Source organism: Astyanax mexicanus, chromosome 2, assembly GCF_023375975.1.
Source record: "Astyanax mexicanus isolate ESR-SI-001 chromosome 2, AstMex3_surface, whole genome shotgun sequence".
In the NCBI taxonomy this organism is placed as follows: Eukaryota; Metazoa; Chordata; class Actinopteri; order Characiformes; family Acestrorhamphidae; genus Astyanax; species Astyanax mexicanus.
Genome location: NC_064409.1, coordinates 54,854,094 through 54,879,367, shown reverse-complemented (window position 1 = coordinate 54,879,367; position 25,274 = coordinate 54,854,094). Strand labels below are relative to the sequence as shown.

At 37.5% G+C, this 25,274-nt stretch overlaps 1 protein-coding gene across 2 annotated transcripts; it reads right to left on the bottom strand.

Moving 5' to 3' along the window:
* Window positions 1-491: 491 nt before the first annotated feature.
* Window positions 492-24,541, bottom strand: hyal6 (hyaluronoglucosaminidase 6). Of its 2 annotated transcripts, XM_022672245.2 has the most exons (7): window positions 24,390-24,541; window positions 20,817-20,902; window positions 20,091-20,224; window positions 10,206-10,390; window positions 8,014-8,778; window positions 4,990-5,079; window positions 492-3,372 (listed from the first exon to the last, which is right to left on the bottom strand). In XM_022672245.2, the coding sequence occupies exons 4-7, from the start codon at window positions 10,356-10,358 to the stop codon at window positions 2,920-2,922; spliced, it is 1,461 nt and encodes a 486-aa protein (XP_022527966.1). In that variant the 5' UTR covers window positions 10,359-10,390; window positions 20,091-20,224; window positions 20,817-20,902; window positions 24,390-24,541; the 3' UTR covers window positions 492-2,919. The 2 variants fall into 2 exon arrangements, with proteins under 2 accessions (XP_022527966.1, XP_007246617.2); XM_007246555.4 differs by lacking the exons at window positions 20,817-20,902; window positions 24,390-24,541 and having other exon boundaries at window positions 20,091-20,454.
* Between the last annotated feature and the right edge of the window lie 733 nt (window positions 24,542-25,274).

Sequence of the window (25,274 nt, the reverse complement as noted above, 5' to 3'; positions counted from 1 at the left end):
ATAATTATAGTTTGGGAAATATATACCTTTTTCTTCTCCTACTGCAGACTGTCCACACTGTGTGTATGGAGTCACAGTTATTGAAGTAGTGGTCTGCATATTGCATGACTGGCTAAAATACTGTGTACTGTTATATATGTGAACAAACATACACTTAAACACAATAGACAATATAACAATTATCAAATATTATTGAGGTCGTGTCTTAGAAACGTCTACAACTCTTTAAAGAGATGTCATGTTGTGTTACACAAATGCGTTAAACACTACTCAATACATATAACCATGAGATCCTTCTGGGTTCAATTATTTTTGCATGTGTAGGAGGCCGAGCACTGTGCACAACCTGAATCACCAGTAAGCAGCTTTTTCTTTAGAACCAGCTGGTTGATGAGCTTATTTCTACAGGTACTGTAGGTTCATATGCACCCACACTCACACACACGTGTACAGCCACATGGTACCTCTCCCCTCTCCTCAGTGCGCACACACACATATACACACACTAACAGTAAGTAAGTCTACACCCTCTTTGATGTGTTTCCCTCTGGATTGCTCAGTAAAGAGACCCAATAACCTTCGCTCTGCTGCACGGTAAGGCGTGTTCTTCCTCTCCTTTTCCCGGCAAGGGGTCTGCTGCCGTTGCTTGTGTTGGATAAGTGTATCCCACCCTGCCAAACTGCTGGAATTCCGTGACCTCCAGATCCTGTTTCACATTTGTGTTCCTGGAGGTTTTCTGGTCCAGACCAACAGCTGCAAGGTGTGTCTCTGTGTGCGCGTGTGATCCAGCAAGCTGCAGCCTTTTCTTCATTCCTCTCTCCTTCGTGTGCAGTAATTCTTGGTGCGCCAGGATCAATAAATGCTACAAAGGCAAATAAATACTCGAATCTTGCCCAAGGCCACAGTTTATGGAAAGCAGCGCAACATTCCTTTGGTCTTTGGTTGAGGACCCTGATTTCTTCACACACAGTTTCAGCATGGACTTACAGTAAAGTCTACTAAGCAAAAAGCTAAGAAACATTATGAGCTGCTCCATAAAGAAACATCGGCCTTCAGAAAGATCATCAGACAGTTTGCGGTATTTATTTTCTACCTACAAAGTGCTGGGCGTCGCTCAAGAAGCTGCCATATCATGACATTTTACACATATAACATCAGTTTCTGATGGTATTTTGTTTTAGATTGCAGGCTGTGATAAAGCTCATGAACCCATGCCTCCAGTGTGATAATACTGCCTGTACTAAAAGAGTGTCGGACACACCTGGCAGCTTGTTTGGACTAGACTGTTTCTGTTCCATTCTCTTAAAGGTCTCACATCCTTCATTTGTTCTGTACTTTTTATATGTTTTTAAAGTTCATATCCAAGGTTTGTGCAGCTTTATGTTTTCAATAAATGGTCATTAGTATTTTTAACACGAATATGTTGCAAGCTCTTTTTATTTTTTAGATCTAAACAGAATATTTGTGTTACTGTGCAAATTTGGTAGTGCTAGACAACACTGTCAATGTTCACAATGTAGCTGAAGTCGAGTTAAGGCTTCTAAAAGACTTCCCTGTAGACTACTGGTCATAGTTGATGCTACCAAAAAGGTGTGCATCTTCATAAACATTCAAACTTCAACCTATTGCATTAACTCAGATTAAAAATAAACTACCATTAAGTAAGATGTATTATAGCTTAGTTAGCATTTGCTATGGCAGCTAGTTAATATGCCATTTTACATTTTATAGTATGAAAAAACACATGTGTACTGTACAACTGTATTTACAACATGGACAAATACATATATTTATGATTTTACAATTTCCTTACAATTTAGAACACCTTACATTTAATGAAATATTAAACTATATGAAAAACTACCAGTTTGCTATTGCTACTTTTTATTTTCAGGTTGCCCTTTTACAATTTACACTGTGCATAGAAAACCTTGGGTAACTGGGAACTGAGAACTCTGTTGCATCTTAGAAAATGCTCTGAATGTAGGCTGCATTTCTCAGCTCTACAAGAACAATCCTTCAGTTTGGTACAGCATTAACTGACATAGCAGTCAAAAATATTAGCTCACCTTTGCTGAATCCTAGGCTTTTGAGTTTGTGTTGAGTGTTATATGAACTTGTTTTCTTCTCCTTATTATTTGAAGTCAAAAAGCTCTGCAGCTTTTTTGTTACTTCAGCCATTTCTCATTTTTTGCAAATAAATGCTCTAAATTACAATATTTTTATTTGGAATTTGGGAGAAATGTTGTCTGTAGTTTATAGAATAAACAACAATTTACTCAAACATATACATTTAAATAGCAAAATTAGAGAAACTTATTCAGAAACTGAGATGGTCTCTTTTTTCCAGAGCTGTACATGTATGAGTTGGGATAACTGTCACATTATGTGAGTGATTCATTTAGATGAAAAAAGCTCAAGATGGAGAGATATTGTTTTAGCCTTCAAAGTTTATAGGCACAACTGTAGGAAGACAGTGTTTTGGAGCCTTAACCAAGTCTGAGCCATCTTGGTCAACCAACTTTGTCATTACAGTTTGGTGCATTCTCACAGTGGCTGTTCAGAGTTCCCCAGGCTGCATTTTGTTTGTCTTCTTTCAGGCAATTTACTATAACTCTAGATATGAGGAGTGACCATGCTCCAAGTAAACAACTATTTTTTGTTATGTTTCCATATGTAGAATAACTACATAAACAGACTTCCTGTTACAGTTCTATTAAATAAAGGCTACAGTGATTCACCAATACTGGTAGAAAATGAACTTTCAAGTCAAATGAACTAAATTAAAGGAACAGAAAACATTTAAGATTTTTTTCAAATGCTTCATGCTTGTCAACGTTCGCCCTGTCAGTGTGCTCTAGCCTGGATGTCCAAGCACTTTGTCTCAACATGTGTCCACAACCTTTTCAACAACACTGTTTATAAGATGAGACACTTAATAATGAGACACAGTCCAAGAAAAATGATGACGGACAGACAGGAGAAATAAAGGGACAGCACGAGCAGCAGCTCAGGCAGGAAACTGTCGTTTGATCTGGGAGGCAGTGGGTGGATGAGCTGAGGTATTTCACAGTAGATACCCGTCCAGCCCTGGTAACACTGGCAGGTGAATTTGTGCTTCATGTCCAGTATATCGTGGTAGTTGAGGTGTCCGCTCACATGGAAACGAGGGCCGCGGGCGGCTCGGTTGAGGTGGATGTTAAAGAAACGGGGGTTTAAATGCAGGTAAGCTTTAGAGTCCATGCTCTTGCGAACACATTTACCATTCTTCTTGCACAGAGCCTTGCTGCACAGCTTAGCTGCAGAAGTAACGTTGATGACGTAATGGCCGAGTGGGCCATCGATATATTTTTTCACTGTCAGACAGTTTCTCTGCAAAGACATAAGCAAAATTCAGTCATTAGATATGAACCGATATTCTGGTTATGGGTTTTGTTTTTTAAACAATTGGGATAGCTGTAGCTGATAACTGTGACTATGCTTTACAATTTGATGGAACATCACAAAAGCCCTATCCGGACAGGATTAGTTTCTTAGGGGGTCCTGGCGTACTATTTTTTTTTTATGAGGGGTCGTCTGTGATTTTATTCCCGTCCGGAAAAATCATGTATGTGTTTTTCTCAGACGTCCTGTGAGAAAATTACAGGATGAATTACCTATTGTTTTTTGCTGAACTCTGTGGTCCTCTAGTAATTTTAGTCCCTTCCGAACACACATCTCTGAGATTCATCACCTTGCATTTAATAAATCCAGCATATGAGATTTAAAAGGTGAGTTTTATTTATAGTGCGTGCAAGAAAATATAAACAAAAACTGTGAAAATACACTGACTTCTTGCAGTTCAGGTAAGATTGAATTCTGTCACATCGACTCTAACCTGTGCCCCCTCTGAGCATCAGGTGGGTCCTACCCGAGGCAGCCTTTTTCCACCCATGCCTTCCTGGTCCTTCTTAACAGACGAGCAACACATATGGACGAATATTTACAGAATAAAAAAAACTCTTATCTGTAGCTCCTGTGTGCTATAGTGATGCTAAGGTAGAATGAAATGATTATAAACAGGCTTGTAAAACTCTATTTATACATCCAATCATTAAAGAAGAGTTCAAAATACTAATTAAATGCATCATTCGGCACATTAAACACCTTAAATCTTAGAGTAAATATTTACTATTACTCTTATATTAAAATCTATTGTGTAGTCTTTTAGTGTACCAGATTTGGAGTCCCTCATTGTCCTATTTTGGGGCCTCTGATTTTGACGTGTTAATTACTAAAGCAATAAAGTGTAGGATTACATAAAGAGCTATAATGGGTTTAAGGAATAAGTAATAAAAGCGGGTTTATATGGCTAGGAGGATAATGTATTTATTTTCGTCTTTATGCTTTCTGTAAACAGGGACTGAATGAAAACACATAAGGGCATACCCCTAGGCAGTACTACACCACTGTCATAAATCATCAGCTGCTAGAGAATCTTCACGTCATCATCAACAGAGACATGACTGTTACGCTGCTATTTCAAATGACAGCAAGTTTGGGATTGACCTTCTGGTGAATATTGACATTACACATAGAATCTGCATCTAAATATGAACAATAAAAAAAAAACTTTACTGTATTTTTTTATAATTTTATTTACAGAGCCACTGTTTTTTTACTGTTTTTTATTTGTAACTGAGTTAATTGACTTTGAAATGAATCAAATTGGCAGCAACACTCAAGATTTACATTTATTTTTATTTACATTTTTTGCACACGTCCGTAAGATGATTAAATTCGCTAATAAAGGAAATACTGATTGAAAGTGTTTGTTTTTTGAGGTTGTTTGAAATCCTTCCATATGTTCAATATAAAAACCACATTAGTCCAGATGGCGAGGTTTATAAGCAGAGATAAACTCCAGCAGTGACTCACGAGTCTGCAGGAATGTTCAATTTAAACTTTATTTTAATGATGTGTGACTTGGGACTACTAAAATCTGTGTACCTGAGATCGAGCATACTCTGAAGAACCCCACAGGACCACTCCATCTGCACCCAGTGCTGCACTCTCTCCTATGGTGTGGACCAGGTCACTCTGTAAAGAGTTCAACAGCACAAACTTAACAACACATAATCATATTTGCATGAGAAATGGTACAGTATATTAATATTAATTTATTAATTTAAACTGTTAAAATGTCTCTGCATGTTGCATAATTTTGGTTTCTTTAGAGCTCATGACGTTTGATGACCTCCCAAGCTGTTGCGTGCTATTCCCTATCAATAAGAGCATATGAAAGTCATATAGGTTCCAACACTAAATTCCAACATTGCCCTGATGTGCCACAAAATGTATAACTGTGGATAACCCAATCAAAGTGAAAATATTATTGTTCCTGTACCACCCCTGATATCCAGCATTCCATTCATAATTACTTGACGTGTGAGTGTTTTACCATATCTAAGGCATTCAAGATGTTTAAGAGTGGAGCGTTTTCATCAACTTCGTCAATCAAGTCCTGGACCAGTGATTGAAACAATATGTGCTTTTGATGATTTCCATATGCTTTACAGGAATAAGGGTGGCTACAAAGGGTTCTACTCTTGACAGCATATTGCATACAACATATAAATACGCTAACTATATGTACAAAAGGTTGGTGGACACGTCTTCTAATAAATAAATAAAGCTACTTTAAGTTGAGAAGTTAGAGTCAGAGAATTAGCAAATAAACATGAATCAATTTATTGTAGACATTAGGATAAATGAGTAGAAGGTGCCTCAGCATTGAGCCTTGGAGCAGTGAAACTGTGTTTAAAATGAGTTGGGAAGTCCTACAGGAAAGAACAATTAAAGGAGATCTCCTTAATAGACAACAATACAATCAGATGAAAAGACAGGGGAGACTTTAGCATAAGTTTCTTGATGCCCAAATATGTCCCCTGAGATAAGTGGGCCACATATCTCACATGTCTTCTCATGAGGTTTAATATAGATCTCAACAGCAGTGGTGGATCAGCTTTTAGGGTAGTGGTGGCTCAGTGGTTAGAGCACTGGACTACAAGGTTTGTGGGTTTGATTCCCAGGTTTGGCAGACTGCCACCTGATCTCACTAAAACTCATATGTGTCTAAACCACTCAGTTTTCTCAGCATTGTATTGTCTTTTGATATTTCTCCTAAGCAATTTTAGGAGATAAAGTCTGTGACAAAGATAATCTCTAAATGTCATCTAAGTGAGAATCACAAATACCTCCTCTGAGACATCAAAAATCAACATTTGAGAAAAAGGGGATAGGTTTGGAGATAAGGTGAGGTGGTGATGATCCAAAATCTGGTAGAAAACCTTCTTTGTGGATAGTAGAGACAGTAACTTCTACAACATGAACTCATTTTTAATACCCTTAATCTCATAAGAACCAGTAAATACTTGTTTCAGAATAGTGAATGTAGTATTAAGTATTGTGTTATTCAAAGTAAGTAAGTTCTAGGAATAGTATTAATATGTTATTGGTCCTAATACATTTTTTTAGGCAATATAGAACATAGTATTGATGAAGTGTCAGATTTGAGTTTACTCAAATAATTAAAATGCATACATTTTTGATAATTGTTTTAAAGTTAACTTTTGTCTCACAATGTTATAAGTAACAAAAATAGAGGACCTTAATATTGCCTGGACAATTTGGAAAAATGGGAGACAACAATGCAAGTACAACATTAAAAGAGGAAGAAGAACCACTTTGTTGCCATAGTAATGCTTCACCAATTACTACGAAAGTGATTAGAATGTTATGCCAAGCCCAAACTACTTAGATTAATATATAGTGCATATATTATATGGTCTTTATGGCATTTAACTGATGCTCTTATCCAGAGGAACTTACAAGGTTAGTCCTATTACAGAGCTGGGCCATTGTAGTGTTAGGAGTCTTGCCCAAGGACTGTTATTGGTGTAGGCCAGCATGGTCACCCAGACCCAGGATTGAACCCCAGTGTCCCACAAGATGTGGTAGCTCACAAAGAGGCACTGGTGTTTTCACTGGCGCCACACCAACAATTATAGTATTAGTGTGTAGTATGCAACTGGCATGCACTCTTCTGAGAATATGTTTTACACTGACAAAATGTCTGCGTGATAGAAAACAACTATTTAGGCCCAATCCCATCTCTCTTTTGTACCCCTACCCCTTGTTTTCGAGTGTAACCTTCCCCTTGGAACAGATTTACAAGGTTTAGGGGTGAAATCCTGCCTCTAAGACTTAGAATAACCCTTTAAGCAGCTGATAAAGATATATTGCAGTGGAGGGCTAAAGTTCAGCAGCCTAGCTGCTTGTTAAATTAAGGGCCTTGTACTGTATGTCTTCAGAAATGGGGCAGGTGTGGCAGAAATGAATTATTATTGTCCATTCCTTAATTCCCCTGTGATGTAAAGCTGAAATTAGCATTTGTTCACTTTAATTTTTTTATTAATAATAATTTCCACCTTAAATAATGCAGCCTCTTCTGTATGTTGCACCATTTAAGGTGGAATGGGAAGGTTAGCTAGCTAGCTAGCTACTGAAACAATTTTTTAAGCTTGTTATGAAAAAAATGGTCATTAAACTACACATTCAACATATGGTAATATATGTTAAGTTTTTTTTTATTTTAAACAATGGTAATATAGTGGTTAGGATCATTTTAAAAAAGGAAAATACTATCATTTGTTGGTTTCTTTGGTTGCTTCTGCCACCATCTTGCCAGTGATTTTCATCCCCCTGTTTTAAGTATGCAAAATCTCAGTTAACCATCCCATTCAAAGCCTATCCCTACCACTTTGCGTGCACACGCAAACAGAGGGGTAGGGATAAGTGGTTGGGCCAATGGGTGAAATAGGATTGGGCCTTAATCTAAATATAACCAGTTACATTGCCTCTTAACAAATGAAGTTTTTTGCTTAAGACAAAATATTTTTCCAAAGTGTTTTGAACATTAAATATACAGTATATTGGACATATATATTTTACTATATTACATTGCTTTCTCACCTCAGACAGCACAGTGAATGTGTAGGCATAAAAGGGTCTGGAGTACACGAACACAGGCAGAGTGAAGTCATTCCGGGCGATCGAGGCGATCCGCATTGCCTCCTTGACCCTATAGTGCACAAACTTCACAGTGTTGGGTGAAGACTTCAGCTCATAGTCCAGGTATATGGATGGATAGAGCGCTGTGCTTTCCTTCCAAAGCCACATGAGATGGTCGTTACGCACATGCTCCACATTGGGGCACTCTCCCGTGTATCGGTGTGGGTGCTGCTTGTAGCCGTAGTTGTAGCAGTCTGGAAACAGGTAAAAGCCCCACAGGCCATGTGGCCGGCGACTCTTTGCAAGCTGTAGAGTGAAGTTCATGAAAGCCTGTCCTGCTCTCTCAAAAGTCTCCTTGGCTTCATTCTCCACTTTGCTTTGAGGCCAGCGAGGATGAGCCTTTCTTATGAGCTCCTTGGATTTGTTCCGGTAGATGTCCTTGGAGCCCCAGTTGCGCACCCACTGAGGACGCCAGTTCTCCCAGTCAATCACAGCAAGTCCTCGGAAGTCTTTGAACGGGATGAGCTTGTCGATGTCAGCTCTGGCTTTGTTGAGGTGCTTGCTGAGGCTCTGGTTCTGAGGCAGGCCTCCATTGATAGGAACTCCAGTGCTGGTGTAATAAGGGTAGTAGCCCAGGTGACTGTGGTAGAAGATGGTGACATTTGGGCCGCTCAGTGTTTCATTTTGGTTAGCAAAAATGTCAAATACACTTAAATCCAGGTCCACCTTTCAAAAGAGAGAAAATGATTGTGGATTATTAGGAATTTTTAATAGAACAATTAAAATGTATTACAGTGTTTTTTTTATATGCTGTTTAAATTAATTCATTAAATTATTTAATGATTATAGACATAGATATGAATATATTTGAATGCATTTTATATTCAATATTCAATATTTGTTTGATTGTTTGTTTTTTAATGTCAATTAAATAATAATAAATAATACATAATAAAACCATTGTAAGGCATAAAAGACATCACTAAAATCACATATTTAGTTTATTAAATAGCATTTAAAAGGAATGAGTCACCAAATAATTCAGAAAATACAATTCAGACACTTTCTTTTTCACCCTCATTTAAACATAATTTTATTCACTGATTAATTGAGGTAGACTTTTAGAAAGTTTTAAGAATAGGATCTGCAGACACATAAAAATGACTACACTGATGTGCCATGAGACTAGTATTGTGTCCCACTGAATGAGGATGTGATTTCTGCTGTAGTTGTTTGTCTCTTTACACACACAATTCTAGCCAGATGCCACTGATTACAATCAACACCATCCACTGCACTTCTGACTTTACTCAAACTTTATTTATTCACTCAATTTTTTTTATGTTGCCTTGCCATGAGTACTTAATCACAAGATACAACCTCACACATGTTGCAAGTGTGGGAATTACCAAACAGTTCCCAGAGGTAAACCTGCATATCAATTCACATACTGCTATCCAATGAATTTTTTCCATGTGTTTTTTTTTTTATAGGTCAAGAATCCTATACTGCTAACATACCAAAATAACCTTTCCATATTTGTTTGTACATTAATAAGTATCTAGTGTATCAAGGCCTGGTTGTTTAGTGATCTACATATTTAACTAGAAATCACAAGTATATTATGGAAGATCCCTCTGAACAGTGTGCTCATGGCAAGGCAATGTAAATTATCAGAGTTCAACTGAGGTCTGATAGTGAGTGTCAGAGGCATCGAACATTCCATTTCCAAAGTTGTTCAGGTATCCGTCATTCCTCAGTTCATAATATCACGTGTGTCATACTGGTCATAGAAGGTATTACTACCCACAGTATGTAACATAGTAAGTAGTAATGATTGTGACCAGCAGCACCAGGTTAGAATTGTCAAGAATCACATTTACATTTAATGCAGCAGGCCCCACATGTCAGTGTACGTAAAATATTTACTTAAAATCATATGAGAATATACCCCCACTAAGGTGGCTTCCATTCAAAATGGACTGAATGTCTCTGTCTGTTTCAATTAAAAAAAATATATATAATTACTGTACAACTTTTGTTAATAACTAGAAATCACAGTTATATTATGCTTAGTTTACTTTTTAAGATTTGCGAAAGTAGATAAAGTTACGTTCAATTCATTCAATAATTCTTTAATAATTCCTTTTTACCTTAAAACGCAGACGGCACGATTCAGTGGGTGCGTTCCACACCACCACAAACGGCCGATGGGGCAGTAGAGGAGTGTGGGCCTGTTTCAGCTGCTCACCCTGAACAACAACCAACCCCCACAGCACTACAGTCAGCAGGTCAGACACTGCCATCACCCCTGGGTCTGCATGGATCAGTCACCCACCTACAGAAATACAGAAATCAAAAGAGGGATATCAGGGAAATCACCTTCTCCTTTGAAAAATGACCATATGTTGGGGGCTCTTGGCAAGCACAATCAAAGGAGATGGGGAATGAGTGTGAAAGTGTGGGTCAGTGAGCTGCTCCAGATTCCTCAGCAATACAATGCCTGCTTTTTCCTATATAGGTTTTGCTGCATTCAGTGTTTAACTCCATGCATGAACACAGTATTCATGATGTGGTTTAAGAAACTCAGCTTTCTAGTTCCCCACAGTTTGGTATAATAGCTTAATATTTATGTAATTTCCATAAACGTAAGGGAAACCATGACCTTGAATGCAGGAAAAAGTTAGTATGACTGTCACTGCAATCATTTAGGAAAAGCTGCAGTAATTTTCCTCCAACCACAAAAAACGATGATGAGAAAAGCAACATTGTATAATGCATCTTAATATGAGCATACATTATATTTGAAACACAACCTCAAATCAGAAAAAAGTGTGTATATATATATATGAATATAAGTATGAAAAAGCAAATAAATAAACACTTCTCAAATATTCATTTTTGATCCAAAATAGTAATATGATTTTCAATAGGTGATGTCAAACAATGACTCTAATGATTAACTGGTACAAAAGCAATATCCATGAAAGTCTTTGAAAAGCAAATATTTTAAGTTTGGCAATAAACTTAATTATTAAAAAATTAAAAGCAATTTTGTATATTTTCTCTCCACAGTGCATAATAAAAAATGTAACCATTGACGGAACTGGGAGTAATTTTAGTGTTTGAAGAGGAAAGGCATGATCTCCTAGAATTTCTGATCCCTCAGAAGGCATATTCAAGAACAGAAAGGCAGAACTTATATTCAACGATAGCTGACTGAACCGCATAGGTAAGGGATTATTTTGGAATACTGTAAAGCAGTACAATACTGAGCTACTTTCACAAACACTCCTTTTTTAAACTTTACTGTGTAAAACAGAGGCCTTAGGTTCAACATATCCATATGTGGTGTTGACTTAAAGCTCCACTAGGTAGGATTGAGATTTTGTGCTCGTGGGCTCCCCCTACAGTTGCAGAGTGTAATAAATGTTTCAGGCGGATTAGTTTTTCTTTCTCGTTTTCTGGCTTTCACAGACATATTCGGTCTCTTTCCAGCTCATGCCAGAGTGTCTGTATGTTAGTTTGTAAAGAATGAACCAGTAGTCCTTGTATAACTGTTAGAACTAAATGTCGGAAAGCAGGTCGCAGTTCTCACGAGCGTTGGTCGCGGCCGCCTCAGAAAACTTACAGAGTCTGGTTTGAGCTCAGAGGAGCCCGGTGCAGACACGAGAGCACCGCTATTCCTTTTTTCAAGCTGTAATTTTACTTCTTTAAAAAGATCAAAAATCAAGGAAATCCTACCTAGTGCTGCTTTAAATGGGCTCAGATGCATCTGGGATGGACCATACCACAGTGAAATCATGCACTGTGGTCAGAAGAATCAGAATTTTATAGAACACAGTTTTTCTATAAGCTGTGAGCTCAGGACAAAAGATGAAAAGACCATCCAAACTGTTATCAGCAGTTATCAAAAACAACTGAGCTGATGTGATGCAGCATTAATGCAGACAACTACACTTTAATAACAGCATATGCTATCTTCACAACAACATTGTTTTCACACATTACCAAGGCATGTCTGTAGAAAAGAAGGAACACGTACTGTACTGGTATGCAGTCCTGATTTGTTCCCAATAGAGAATGTGTAGAGAAAATGTGACAGCATGTACTTTTTCACACATTAAGGTGTGTTTGCAGAAAGAATTAGAACAAAACGTCACCTGAAACACTTCATCACTTAGTATACTCAGTGCCTAAACGTATTTTAAGTGATGTAAGAAGAAATGGCAACACTATAAAAGTGTAAATGCTTTACCATCACGACTTTTTTGGAAAATGCAGAAGTAGAAATATGTGTATTGACAAATAAAATAGAGTTCAAACTTATTTTTCTTTACATTGCAAGCAGACAAAAAGTACACATTCTATATTTAGAACAAGGGCGAATATGAAGTAAATATATTCTAGGTGGCTTTTCAGAAATGTTAATATTATGTCAAATAAATGAATAAATGAAATACCATTTAATACAATCTAAGCAGCAGAAATGTCTCTAATAAGCAACACTATGCCATGACCTCCATTTGCACCATCCATTTGTTTTAATGTTTTAATGTTTCACATTTCCAATTCTTCTACATTCCAAAGGTAACCTTTGCATTCAGATCTAGTGACAGGGAACACCACTGAACAACACTATACTCTTTGTCATGTTTATGAAACCAGTTCAAATTTTGTAGCATTGACCTTTGTGACCTGGAGCATTATTATGCTGGAGGTAGCCAATAGAAGATGGGAAAATTGTGGTCATGAAGGATGCACATGACTACTGGTAAGAAACAATAGTCAAATAGGCTGAGGCATTCAAGCAGTGATTGACTTATATAATGGGTGAATTATAAGAAAGAATTCCCCATCCTCCACCAGCCTGGACTGATAGACTGATGACACAAGGCAGGTCAGGTCCATAGATTCAAGAAGCTGGTGTCAATATCAGACCTTATCATCAAGATTAGATTCAAGATTCAGATCAGACTATGTTTTTCCAGACTTTAACTGTCCAATTTTGTTGAGCCTGTTTCCACTGCAGCCTCACTGTTCTGTTCTTGGCTGACCTGAATTCCACCTGCCTCAAGGTACTGTATATTATGTAGATATACAGTAGATCTCAGTTACGGTAGCCTTTTTGCCAGCTCCGACCAGTCTGGTCATTTTCTATTGACCTACTTTAACAACAAGGTGTCTTTGACAGGAGAACTGCAACGCTAGAGCTTGTAGTGCTGAAAATCCGAGGAGATTAGCAATTCTATAAATAATTATAAAGTCCATCTGCCACCAACATGTCAGTGGTATGAACATTAGCTAATGCAGCTGACCATATTTACATGATTTTAATGCATTGTACTGCTGCCACACAATTAATTGATTAGATAAATGCACAAATTATTAGGGGTAAGGTTATTTCTAATAAAATGCTAATTTAAGAGTTTTCATAGAATGACTGTATTTGTGTAGAACATAGGAATCAAGTATGTCTGTAAATTTCATTTTATTTATTTGTTGCAGTACCATGAAAGACATTGAACCAGTGGTTTAACAGACTTTCCTGGTTTAAATGGTTCCAGAATGCAAAAACCAAATCAAGAATAAAGACATAGTCCATGAATCATTTTACGGGCTTACACCACTAATGGTAATTGATCACAGTCATTACATTCTGAGTGCAATTTCCCTATATTTAAACTAGCCTGTGTTTCCCAATAATTTCAAGCTACAAAACTAAGTAAGTGGCAAAAACCAACACATGTTTTTCATTAGACTCTGAACTAATCACTCTAAAGTTTATTTCACACCATTCCTAAAGAGTCCAAAGAGATTCAGCACTGCATTTCCTGTAAGGATCGAGATGGCAGAGAGATTTGAAGCGGTGCCTGAAGACAACAACATGGTGAAGTCACTACGGCTCTCCTCAAACCACAACAATGCAGCGTGCCCAACCACACGGAGACCTCCCCAAAAATGATGTCTGCAGCTAAATCTCTACTGTTTGAAGCTGCATTTTCCTTCAACAGGCCTATGTGACATAAGAGAGCCCTGTCTTGTTTTATTTGAGCAAGGTCTGATTGAATCCAGATGAAGGGGGTTAAGTTCCTCTTACAGTACTGATCTTTCCATCGTGCTTGATTCTCTGTACACTTAGGAGGCCCAATAACCCAAGCCTGGGAAAGAATTTCCCATGAGGTGTCTCTGTAAACAGATTTTTTTAGTCTAAACTGAAGACTGGGCCTATTCTTTTTTATTCAACTTGTCAGCATCTATAAAAAATATTAAGCTGATGTATCTCGCTTGCTAAGTTTTTGCATTTTTGTCAAATGTGCTGACCAAAAGAAATGTCTGGTATTTTAACATTTTTTTATAGCTCATTCCTGACCAATATGTTTTCTATCAGCGCATATGACAATAAATCAAAAGCAATTTTCTGCAATAATTTATTTATTGCAAGTCCACATGCAGATGGACGTCCAAAACTCTGTGGCAAAGCAAAAACGCTACTGTCATTGCAGGACTTTGTGTATGTGTGTGTGTGTGAATGTGTGCGTGTGTGTGTAAATGTGTGTCAGTGTAACTGTAATAATTACATGGACTGTGGGGAGCAATCAGCCACTTACTTATGGCATTTTTCACACATCCATCATATTTTTCATTGTTTCACATATTAAACATTTTCCAAAAAAATAAAATAATCAAAGAAAATAAAGAAAGTCAAATGTTTTTGTCTATGGTTGCAAAACTGACTGATCTTCACATACCAGAAATACCATGATATGGGCCCTATGTTGCACCCTGCTCAAGGTGTGTTGCAATGCTCATTGCTATCTTACACCCGCAATATTGCGCAATACATACACTAGAGAGCAGTTCAGATTTAAAGGTTTCTGAAAACAACAAACATGACTATAAAGGAGAAGGTCATGATAATGTACTTACTAGGGGAGAGCGGGGTAATGTGAGCCATTTTTTACATTTGCCCCTTGCTAGCTGAGCTACAATGATATATAAGTAAATTTTACATTTTTCCAATTAATTCAGGATGTTTCCTAACTATTAAAGTTATCAGAATGTCTTCAAGACAAAGGACAATGAAAATATGTTTGTTTTAAAAAAAGTGGTCTTGTGTCTCACTTTACCCCAACTCAGGGGTAAACTAAGACAGACCAGAGAAATTAAGGGGGTAAAGTGAACCAGTTGGGGGTGTACTTATGTTTTCCACTTTTAAACTACCATTAACATTACATGTTGTAACAATTACAATCCTTACAGCTAGATTGACAACCACACATTCCATAACTAATATCGGACTAGTGTTAGAATCATGGAAATTCAGTCCATTAATATTTTGTCATTATCACAACCCACTCACTATTAGTCTGTTATATCATGTATAGCGCACCTGCCGTGGTTTTTGAACTGTAAAGACACCTGTTTCATCCACATTGTAAATCATGTGTGGAGGGAATGCGTGTCTATTAAAGATGAGAGACAAGGGAAGAACCTTATTGAAATCAAAGCCAAAAATTACAGGTAAAGTCTCCATAAAACTTATACAACTAAAGAATTGATTCTGTCACCTGTCCATTACTACAGCGAGATTTTCGAAGAACTCCCTCACTGTTGTTTTATTAAAAGTTGTAGCCCTTCGCAGAGATGTTGCCTCAGGAGTTCATACAGAGAGATGTTGAAGTGCTAGGAATCTGCCAAACCACTCTTTTCCTAAAAAGTACAGTATTCATTAGTATAGATTTTGCTTTTGGAAAGTTAACCTACAGAATCATATAGTCATGTAATCTCTTATCATATAATCATATAATCTATGTAATCACACTCTAGCCCACCTGCACAATGTTTCTTAGTCCAATTGGCTGGGACGGTGTTTCACTTTACCCCACATCATTTGTCTCACTTTACCCCACAGCTACCATTTTTGAAAAAACATAATCTCTAGCAAATCAGGCTAATCTTCAACTACCATCAATCACATGGTTTGATATGTTGAAAGTTCATAAGCATGTATGATATTAGTTTTTATACCTGAATCAATTTACTTTGATAAAATAGTTGATTAAGTTCAAATCAAGAAAATTTACTTTTACATGCAGAAAACACCTTTTTGTGAAAAAACCCAAACCTTTACAGCACCAGCAACAACTTCCTCTTCCTAGTAGTGGGAAATGGGAGGGACTTGACAACATAATGGTCACATGACCACAATTGTGTTCAGTTGCCAAGATACAAGGGGTGTCTCACATTACCCGATGTCTCACATTACCCCACTCTCCCCTACGAAAAAAAGACAAAAGACTGACATTGTAAACAGTTGTAAACTGAGCAAAAATTTTTAAACCTAAGTTTCTTTTCTGCCAGTTTCTCTTCTTTGTTGTCTCCATATGGAAGTGGTTGTGTTTAACTGGAAGTATTGGCTGCAATGCCCCTAAGATTTTGTTCTCATGAGGAAAAAAATCCTTAAAAAACACTTTTGCTGTTCTCACAACAAACAAACTTAAGAAATGTCCTTGTAAGATATTACAGAATGACTCCTTGTTGTATTTTTGTTCAATACAGAGTAGTCAGTATTAGTTCGTTTTCACACCATCACTATTTGGTCTGGTTAAAACGAACTCTGGTTCGTTGGAACTAGTGCTGGACGATATGGCCAAAATTTATATCACGATATTTTTCTTAAATTTCAGTCTATACAATATAATTTCGATATCGATATAAATACTTTAAAGGCCTCAGAAAACTGCTAAGAAGCCCTGCAATCCCTGCATCTTGCACTGCAAATTTAATTTTTATATAACTGTGTATGTTTGTATGGCTGGCATCAGATACCCTCATTATATGCACATCATCTATCTATCTAATGGAAATATGTAGCTACTACTGTCTGAAAATTTAAATTATATCTTTGAAACCTCCTTTCACAAAAACTATAATACTTTAGAAATAAAAGTGGTCAAAATAAATCAATGCTCAATTTTATTTGCATATAGCAAAATAATAACATGACATCCCTGTCAAACATAAGCCTATATAACTATTACCAATAGGGGGGGTATGTGCTCTGACTGTGAGACTGACGCTGTCTACTGCTCTCACTGAGGCGGCTCAGGGATTATCTCACACGCAGCGCCGTGCACAGTGCCTAGCCTAGCCATTTTAACCTAGCCTTGCCTAGCCTAGCCTATCTGGCTACGTGCCTGTGTGATTACGTCATCACGCACTGACGTAGCCCAGCTACGGGGGCTGAATGTGTTCAGCTCTGCGGCGAGCTGACGCCAGTAAAAAACGCCTGTCCGTGATTCTAATACATATCGATATACCACAAAACTGATATCACCGTTATTGAAACATTTCTTATCGCGATAAATACAGATATCAAATTATTGTCCAGGCCTGGTTGGAACCCTTCGGAAGGGTTTGATTGAGCAGGTGTGAAAACAGTAATTGCATACGGGTGCGGATCAAAGGACCGGAACAAGACCACCTAAAGGAGGTCCGGTCCCAAACGAACTCTGGAGCGGTTCACTTGTGGTGAGAATGTGGTCTGGTCTCAATCCGACCCAGCTCTTAAATATACTCCTTTTACTTGATCTAAACTGCTGATAAGTCGCAGTTTCATCTAACATATTCGCCAGGTAAAGCTAATCACCACAGCTACGAACAAACATTGTCTCTGCTCCATGCTGTTTACACGCACCGAGTGTGCTGCGTTTACTGCTCACAGCAACGCGACTCTGTTTACTACGTGTACATCTGCGCTACACGCCCTATTAAAATCATTGTGTTTGAAAGCCATTTTTAAGCAGCTTCACACTGCACAGATGCACGTGCTGGAACACAGAATCTTCTCACTATATATACTTTCTTGCTCACGCACCTGACAGCACTGACCAATCAGAGAACACAGAGTGCACACATGGGTCACTGGTGGGTATTTTGGAGCACTTTAGTTAATGCCTGTGAGAAACCAAACCAAACAGAGGGAAAAAACACTCCAAGTAAACAAACTTATCAACTGATCTGGACCATAAAAAACAACTACAGGTGTGGAAACTCCCTTAATGTAATACATGTGATATTGGAGATCACATATAGTGCAGAGCACGGTCCTACTATAGGTCATATGGGTGCATGTGCATTGGTGTTGGATTTGAGTGTGTTTGTACAGAGAAGTGTTGACTGTAGAAACATTACTGAAGCATGGGGTTCGGATGGTGTGAGGTAAACAGTGTTGGTGTGGGAATGGAAGTAAACAGTTGGAAAGCCAGAAACCACCCTCATCCTCAGAGATGGGCAGAAGAAGTGAGTCAGCTGTTTTTGGGTCAGCTTGTGGAAAGATGATATTACAGCTATTGTTTTTCTCATCAGTGTTTTAGAGAAATTTCTTGTGTATTATGTTTTGCTGTATTCGTGGGAGGCAAGTGTCCTCTGGCTGGAAGGGAAATGTGGCTTTTACATGAAAACAGTTAGAAACTTTTGTCTAGTCTTGGTTGGGTTATGGTTATGTTATTAGTGGAATGCAGAAGAGTACACAAGTTATTGTCTGCATGGGTGAGTGGGATGATTTCCTGCTTTCAGAGTTAGGAGTGCATGGTACACAGAAGAATGTGTTTGAATGGATGGAGGTCTGCTAGTGAATGCTCTATTGTTAACACTATCCAGTCGCGGTCACAGTGAATGAATGGGAACTGATGTTGCTGGAAAAAACAGATACTAAAAGCCTCTCATCTGAGGACACAGAACTTGTCAGTTTTCCAGTCCTCATTAACTGAGAGACCTAACTCTCAGCTCTCTCTGTCTCTATCTCTCTCTCTCTCACACATCCCCTCTCTCTCTTGTATCCCCACTATCTTACTTATTTGATCATCTTTCTCCTAATTGTTCCTCTTATTGTTTCTTGTCTCTCACTTCCCATTATCATTCTATTTTCTCTCTCATCTCAATTTTACTTTGGCCCTGTTTTTTTCTTCTCACTCTTTCCCATCTCTCTCCCTCTCCATTTTCCTTGTCATTTCTCTCTTTATTCTCTCACACTCTTTTTTTCTCTCTTTTTTCTCTCACCCTTCTCTGTTTCTCCCTTACCCCTTAATTTTTCTCTGTGCTGACTCACTCTTTCTTGCACTCTCTTTTTTAAATTATCTCCCTAGCTCTCTCCCTTTCTTTTTCACTTCTCTTTATTTGTTTGTCTCTCTCTTACTTCACTCTGTTTCTTTCTCCCCACTCACTCTTTTTCTTGCTCTCATCATTTTCACTCTTGTTCTCATGCTTGCTTTCTCACTCACTTTCTCTCTTTAAGTCTCTTTCATGTACTCCCTTCCTCACCCCTTTTTGTTTCTGTTTCTTTCTCACCTTCTTTGGCATCTCTATTTTCTTTGCTGTCTTTATAGTTTATTTTAATTTCCATGTTTATTCCCATTCTCTTTTAATTCTCTTTTAATCATGTGTTCTCTCTCTCTCTCTTTATCTGTTTTTCTCTCCCCCCTCTTTTTCTTGATTTCCGTCTGTCTTCGTTCCCTTTTATTACTCTCTCTAATTTTCCCATTTCTGTCTCATTTCTTTTTTCCTCACTCCCCCTTTCTTATTCTTTCTGTCCTTATTCTCTCTTCACTTTTGCTGTCTTCTTCTTTGTCTTTCTTGCTTCTCTTTCATGTTCTCTCATTTTTGCTTACTCTCTATTGCTCTTCTTTCTCTCTCACTACTTTTGCTTGTGTCTCTTCCCCTCATTTGTCTTCTCTCTCTCTTTAGTCACATGTTTTTTTTCTACTGGATATGTGAACTTAAAAGACCTTTAATTATCAACCAACATGTTATGTGTTCTTTTTTATATCTTTTATGTCAGCAGCACTGATAGCTCTAAACCATAACATGCTATAGCCCACCACAATCTACACACTTCTCCCCAGATGAACTGTCTAGTCAGATTGTTTAGCAATGATTAAGAGCTAGGTATCAGTCCGAACAGTCTGAAAGTTTCTTAAAGCCTCAGTACCTTCATACGTTTCCCACTGTAACAATTACTGTAATGAGTCACTTACCTTCTACAGTCTACTATCAAATACTGTGAGTCTTCTTTAAACCACAAAGTGACCTTTAGAGTCAGTTGTACTTGGTCATCTGCTGTGTCCTTTTCCTATAGTGTTCTGTCATTACACACTGTCAAAAACTCCACCTAAATAAAAAGATCAGCGTTAGGTGTTGATTTCTCCATGGCTGGTTCTGTGCTGATTCTATAATAGCTTTTCTGTGCCTCTTTTGGTACAGGCATGCATGGAAGCATCATTTGCAGTCTTTTGTTGTTGGATTATTGTCGCTCCTCCCAATCGCACTCTAATCAAGCTGCAAATAGGGTCAGCAGCACTGTCCCAACATAACTGTCACCAGAGAAAAATCCAGCCTGAATCAAACCTGAAAAACAATGGTTTTATACCATATAACAGCATTCAACTCGAAAAACAATTTGGAGTTGACTGGTTAAATTATGCATTGTCTTGGTAAAAAAAAAACCTTGAAGATGGTTTTATTTAGCACTAAATATGGTTTAATTCTTTAAAATCAAAGAAATCCTTTACAGTACCATACAGGATTTCTTTTGTTTAAGTGTGTGCAGGAGAGATTTAAATAGCATAATGTTATATGGTTTTATACAGGTAGACTGTAAATAATGTAAAGTCATGCTAACAGAAGAAGATAAAGTAAATAACTAAGGTATTTTTAATTGGGTTAACTCAACTTTAGTTTAGTGAAACATTCTCCCAACTCACATTTTTTTAGTACTGCATCTCCGTCTGATCAACAACCTCCCGACAAACTCAATCCAATGAAAGAAGGCCATCCTTTCATCAGGCACCTGATCATGGAGGAAGCAAAAAGTCATGTTTTTTGCAATATTGAGCCAAACAGTACCACATATGAAAGTGACTCCAATCTGATTTTAAAAGATCAGACATAACATGTCCACACAACCCTGACGAAATTAGTTTTGTGTCAAGTTAAGGCATGTTAACGCCCAATCCTATTTTTAATTTTTAAATCTTAGAACACAGTTACAAGGGGAAGGAGTGAAATCCTCCTCATACAAATTGGGACACCCTTCAAGCACCCTATACAGATATATAGCAGTGAAGTGCTAAAGTTTAGCAACCTAACTGCTGCTTAACTACTAAACTGTAGGTTTAACTTCAAATGTCTTCAAACAGGGGTTTAGGTGGTACAGCAATTAATGATTATTGTCTTTTTCTTATTTCGTTTGGGATAAGGAGCTGAAATTAGCTTCTATTTTAATTTATTTAGCCTTTGCTATCTATTGCGGGAAGGGGAACATTAGCTAGCTAGTAGTACTTTGTCTTAGCTATCTACTACTATCAATTTTTTATGCTTATTATGAAGAAATGGCCATGAAATGTTTATTACAGATTAAATTATGGTGATAGAGTGGTTATTGTTATTTATAACAAGGAAAATACTCAAATTAGTGGGTTTCTTTGGTTCAAAATCCCAATAAGGGCTCAGAGATCCATTGTTAAATGCCTTCTAATCAGGACACATCACGTGTTACAGGAATAGGACTTCCTACAGATGGGAATAAACAGTAAAGAAATTGAGGGAGAGGAAAAATCTTGCATAATACTTAAGCAATTTTAGCTGCAGCTCATTTACCAATGTTTTTCATTGGCCTTATCTTAATATGTATTTCTGAAAATGTGTTTTAGGAGAACTGGAGTATTTGGACTCAAATAATCTCTGAAATCATTCACCTCTCATTTTAGGCCTTGCTTGGCCTGCCTTCCAATTAATCAATTGGTGCATTAGGGTTCAACAAAAGTGTCTAGAACTCCAGTTAGGTGCATTCAGCTGCAACATCATGGAACCTTCAGAAAAGCACAGCAGTGCTATGTTTTTATACCTAAGCCACCTTCTAATGCAGTGCACGTAACCCATAATATTGGATGCCTACAAAATATGCTTACGGCAGCAGCAAGTACTACACCTGATATTTCCACTTATTTAAACAGTTGTGAAAACATGGCTTCATCATATTTGCCTGTAGAAAGCTGGCAAATGATAGCATCATTTTAACACTGGATCAATCCACTTATGTCAACTGTTTAGGCTGCAGGGTGGGAACCAACATCCTTTGTGGTTATGGAAGAGCACCTGCCAGCTTTCTTTTTTTTCAGACAGGGGAGGGAGGGATGTTTTTGCTCATGCATGTGCTGTGGAAGCACATTCTTACAGCTGAGGTATTTTCCACAAAATCTGATGAGAATAGCTTTTGAAGTGGCTGGAAAATGTTTAATATGACTGACAGCCATACAAGAAGAAACACCTGGTGGTGCGCTGACTGTGTTTATCTGATTGTGTTAGCCAAGGTGGAACAGGAGTAAACCCAAACCCCCCAAAGATACACACATACACACACACACACACACACACACACACACACACACACACACACAAGCTGCAGAAACATGAAAACTGTGTACCTCAGCACTGTCTGGCACCACACACAGATCAAAGAGAGTATGCTGGCATAGGGTTGCACTTTCTAAACTAACTAATGTTAGAGGACCAATGCTAGTGATTTAACATGCAACATATGTTGTATACTGTTCATAATGTAGGATAGTGCCACTAAAAACAGTACATCATCTTTAATTTTAATATAACAAACAACATAACAACCCACTCGAAATTGCTAAAGAAACTGCTGTGAAATCAGTTGTTTTAGATCTTGTTAAAGGCTTATTTATGCTCAGTGTTAAATATGGATACAGAAGAAGCCTTCTGTCTGTACACTGTGTTCATTTCGGCCATATTAGTGCATGATCTCTGAAAACTTACAGATACGTATAGAATAAACTGAGGCACTGGAAATTATGAACAAAAAAAATCCTGAATTAATTTACTTTATTACATTACATTACATTTAGCGAACACTTTTATTCAAAGTGACTTACATATAATTATGTACCTTAGCAATAAAGGGCATCAACGTTTAAGTAAAAAATATTTTTTGACAGGGCCTAAAGCAGGCCAAAGGGGAAGAGTGGAATAGAGGAGGAAGGGGAAAAAGGGGAGCAGGAAATGAGGTTAGAAGTAGTTTTTTAGAGGTATTTGTTGAGGTGCTCTTTATCCTTTTAAGTTTTAGTTCATCACAGTGCAGAGAACAGTACCATATTGACACAATAAGGAAGAAACGTACGGTATAACTTTTTTTTCAGATGTCCTCTGAGAAAATTACAGTCTGAATTACCTACTGTTTTTCGCTAAACTCTGTGGTCCTTCGGTAATTTTAGTCCCGTCCGGACACAAATCTCTGAGTTTTGTCACTTCGAGTTAAATAAAATAGCTATTTGTCCACTGCCACACATCGTAAATACACTTTGGGCGCAGGTTTCTACGTAAACACAACAGCGAGTGGAAATGGAGGAGCTACTGAACATAATGTCATGTGACCAAAAAAAAAGGCAAAAAATTCACTGGTTCTCCTGTTTTTTCAATTGCAGTCTGAATGCAAGAGTTTTATCACTGAATATAAGTGTAAAATACTTTTCACAGATGTCCCCCTGAGAAACTAATCCCGTTCGGATAGGGCTTTTCACTGAAAGGTACTCTGTTGTACCTAAATTTAAGCTACAGCCCTAGAAACAAGCTTTGTACTCTTTTAAGTACAAATCTGTACTTATTTTTGTTAGTGTGATGGCTCTATTTTTTTACAGGAATTTTTCTACACACGGGCTCTGAGTGTGAATTTGCAAAGTCGTGTCAGCAATAAGTAAAACTTAAAGTAGAACAATGCATTTATTGGAAGGAGTTTTCACAAACATTTGGACACATTGTGTATTTCTGAATAGTGAAAGAATAATTGAGACATGGCTGTATCTCAGTGTGGTGCTCAGACCATCCAACATTCCTCTTCACCTGCTGTGACTCTTAAAGCTCACACAAGAGGTCTGCACTGTAATAATCTGTACAAGTAAGATTCAGTTAGAGAAATGAATTAGGGGTCTTATTAACAAGTAATTATTAGCTTCACTCTTCAAAACAATAAAGGTGCTACAAAGGTGTCATTGAGTGATAGCTAACACAGAAGAACCACTTTTGCTTCTGTAAGGGAATATGTGGGTGTGTAGAAACTTGTAAAGGTTTACTAAGGTGGTAAACTAGCATTTTAAATGTTTCCAGATATAAAGAATGTGCAGCACCTCTGTTATTTTAAAGAGTGTAGCTGTGAGAAGACATGTGAGCCAGAAACCACACAGCAGTACTGCTGTCAGTGCATTTAACCTCATACACACTGGATAAGAGGATGAGTGAAATATTCAGTAACTTACGTTTGATTAAATCATGCGTTAGGAGAAGTTACGAATGATCAGTCTTCACTCAAACACATCACCAGCGGAAATGGGAAAATAGTAAATAATGAATTTAGCTAATCAGCCTGGCAGCGCGGCTCTTATTTGTGTTTTTCTGGTATTCATTAGAGTGGTGCTTGTCTCCATCTAGTGGCGAACAGACTGTGGCACACTGCGCTGTTACGCTCAGTTATGAAGGTAAGTTTCTGAGGAAGGGTTTATTACTCTAAATTTAATTACTACAATCATATCAAGACGTTTCTAAAATAGTCAATAACCCATTTTAACGTTTTCAACGGAAACACAAACATATTTAATAATGAGCAATGTTAAAATGACCAATGGTTTAAAAGGATAGTTAAACATACAATCGAGCAGTAGAACCAACCAGAAACCTTTATCCTTTATTTAGTTGACAGAAAACAGTTAACATTTTAACAGCCACAAACTGTAAAGAATTTTAGCTAACAAGCTTTAATAATAATAATAATAATAATAATAATAATAATAATAATAATAATAATAATTCCAGAAGATGTAAGACTCTTATACTCCATCTAGCCAACACACAGCACTGACACTTTACAAGGACAATTACATAATAAAACAACACTGATACACTTTACTCGCACTGAGACAGTTTATTACTTTTTCATGTTACTGATATCCATTTATAATCATCCATGCTGCTATAGCAATTTGCACTTGGGCTTCACGTTGCTGCTACTTCTCTGCTCCTTATATTTTGTGATTTTGTCTTCATATTTATCTATTTTAAATTGCTCTTTGGGTGTAAACTGGACCATAAGAATACAATTTTGTACCACATGTTATGTGAAATGGCAGTAAAGTCTTCTTGAATCC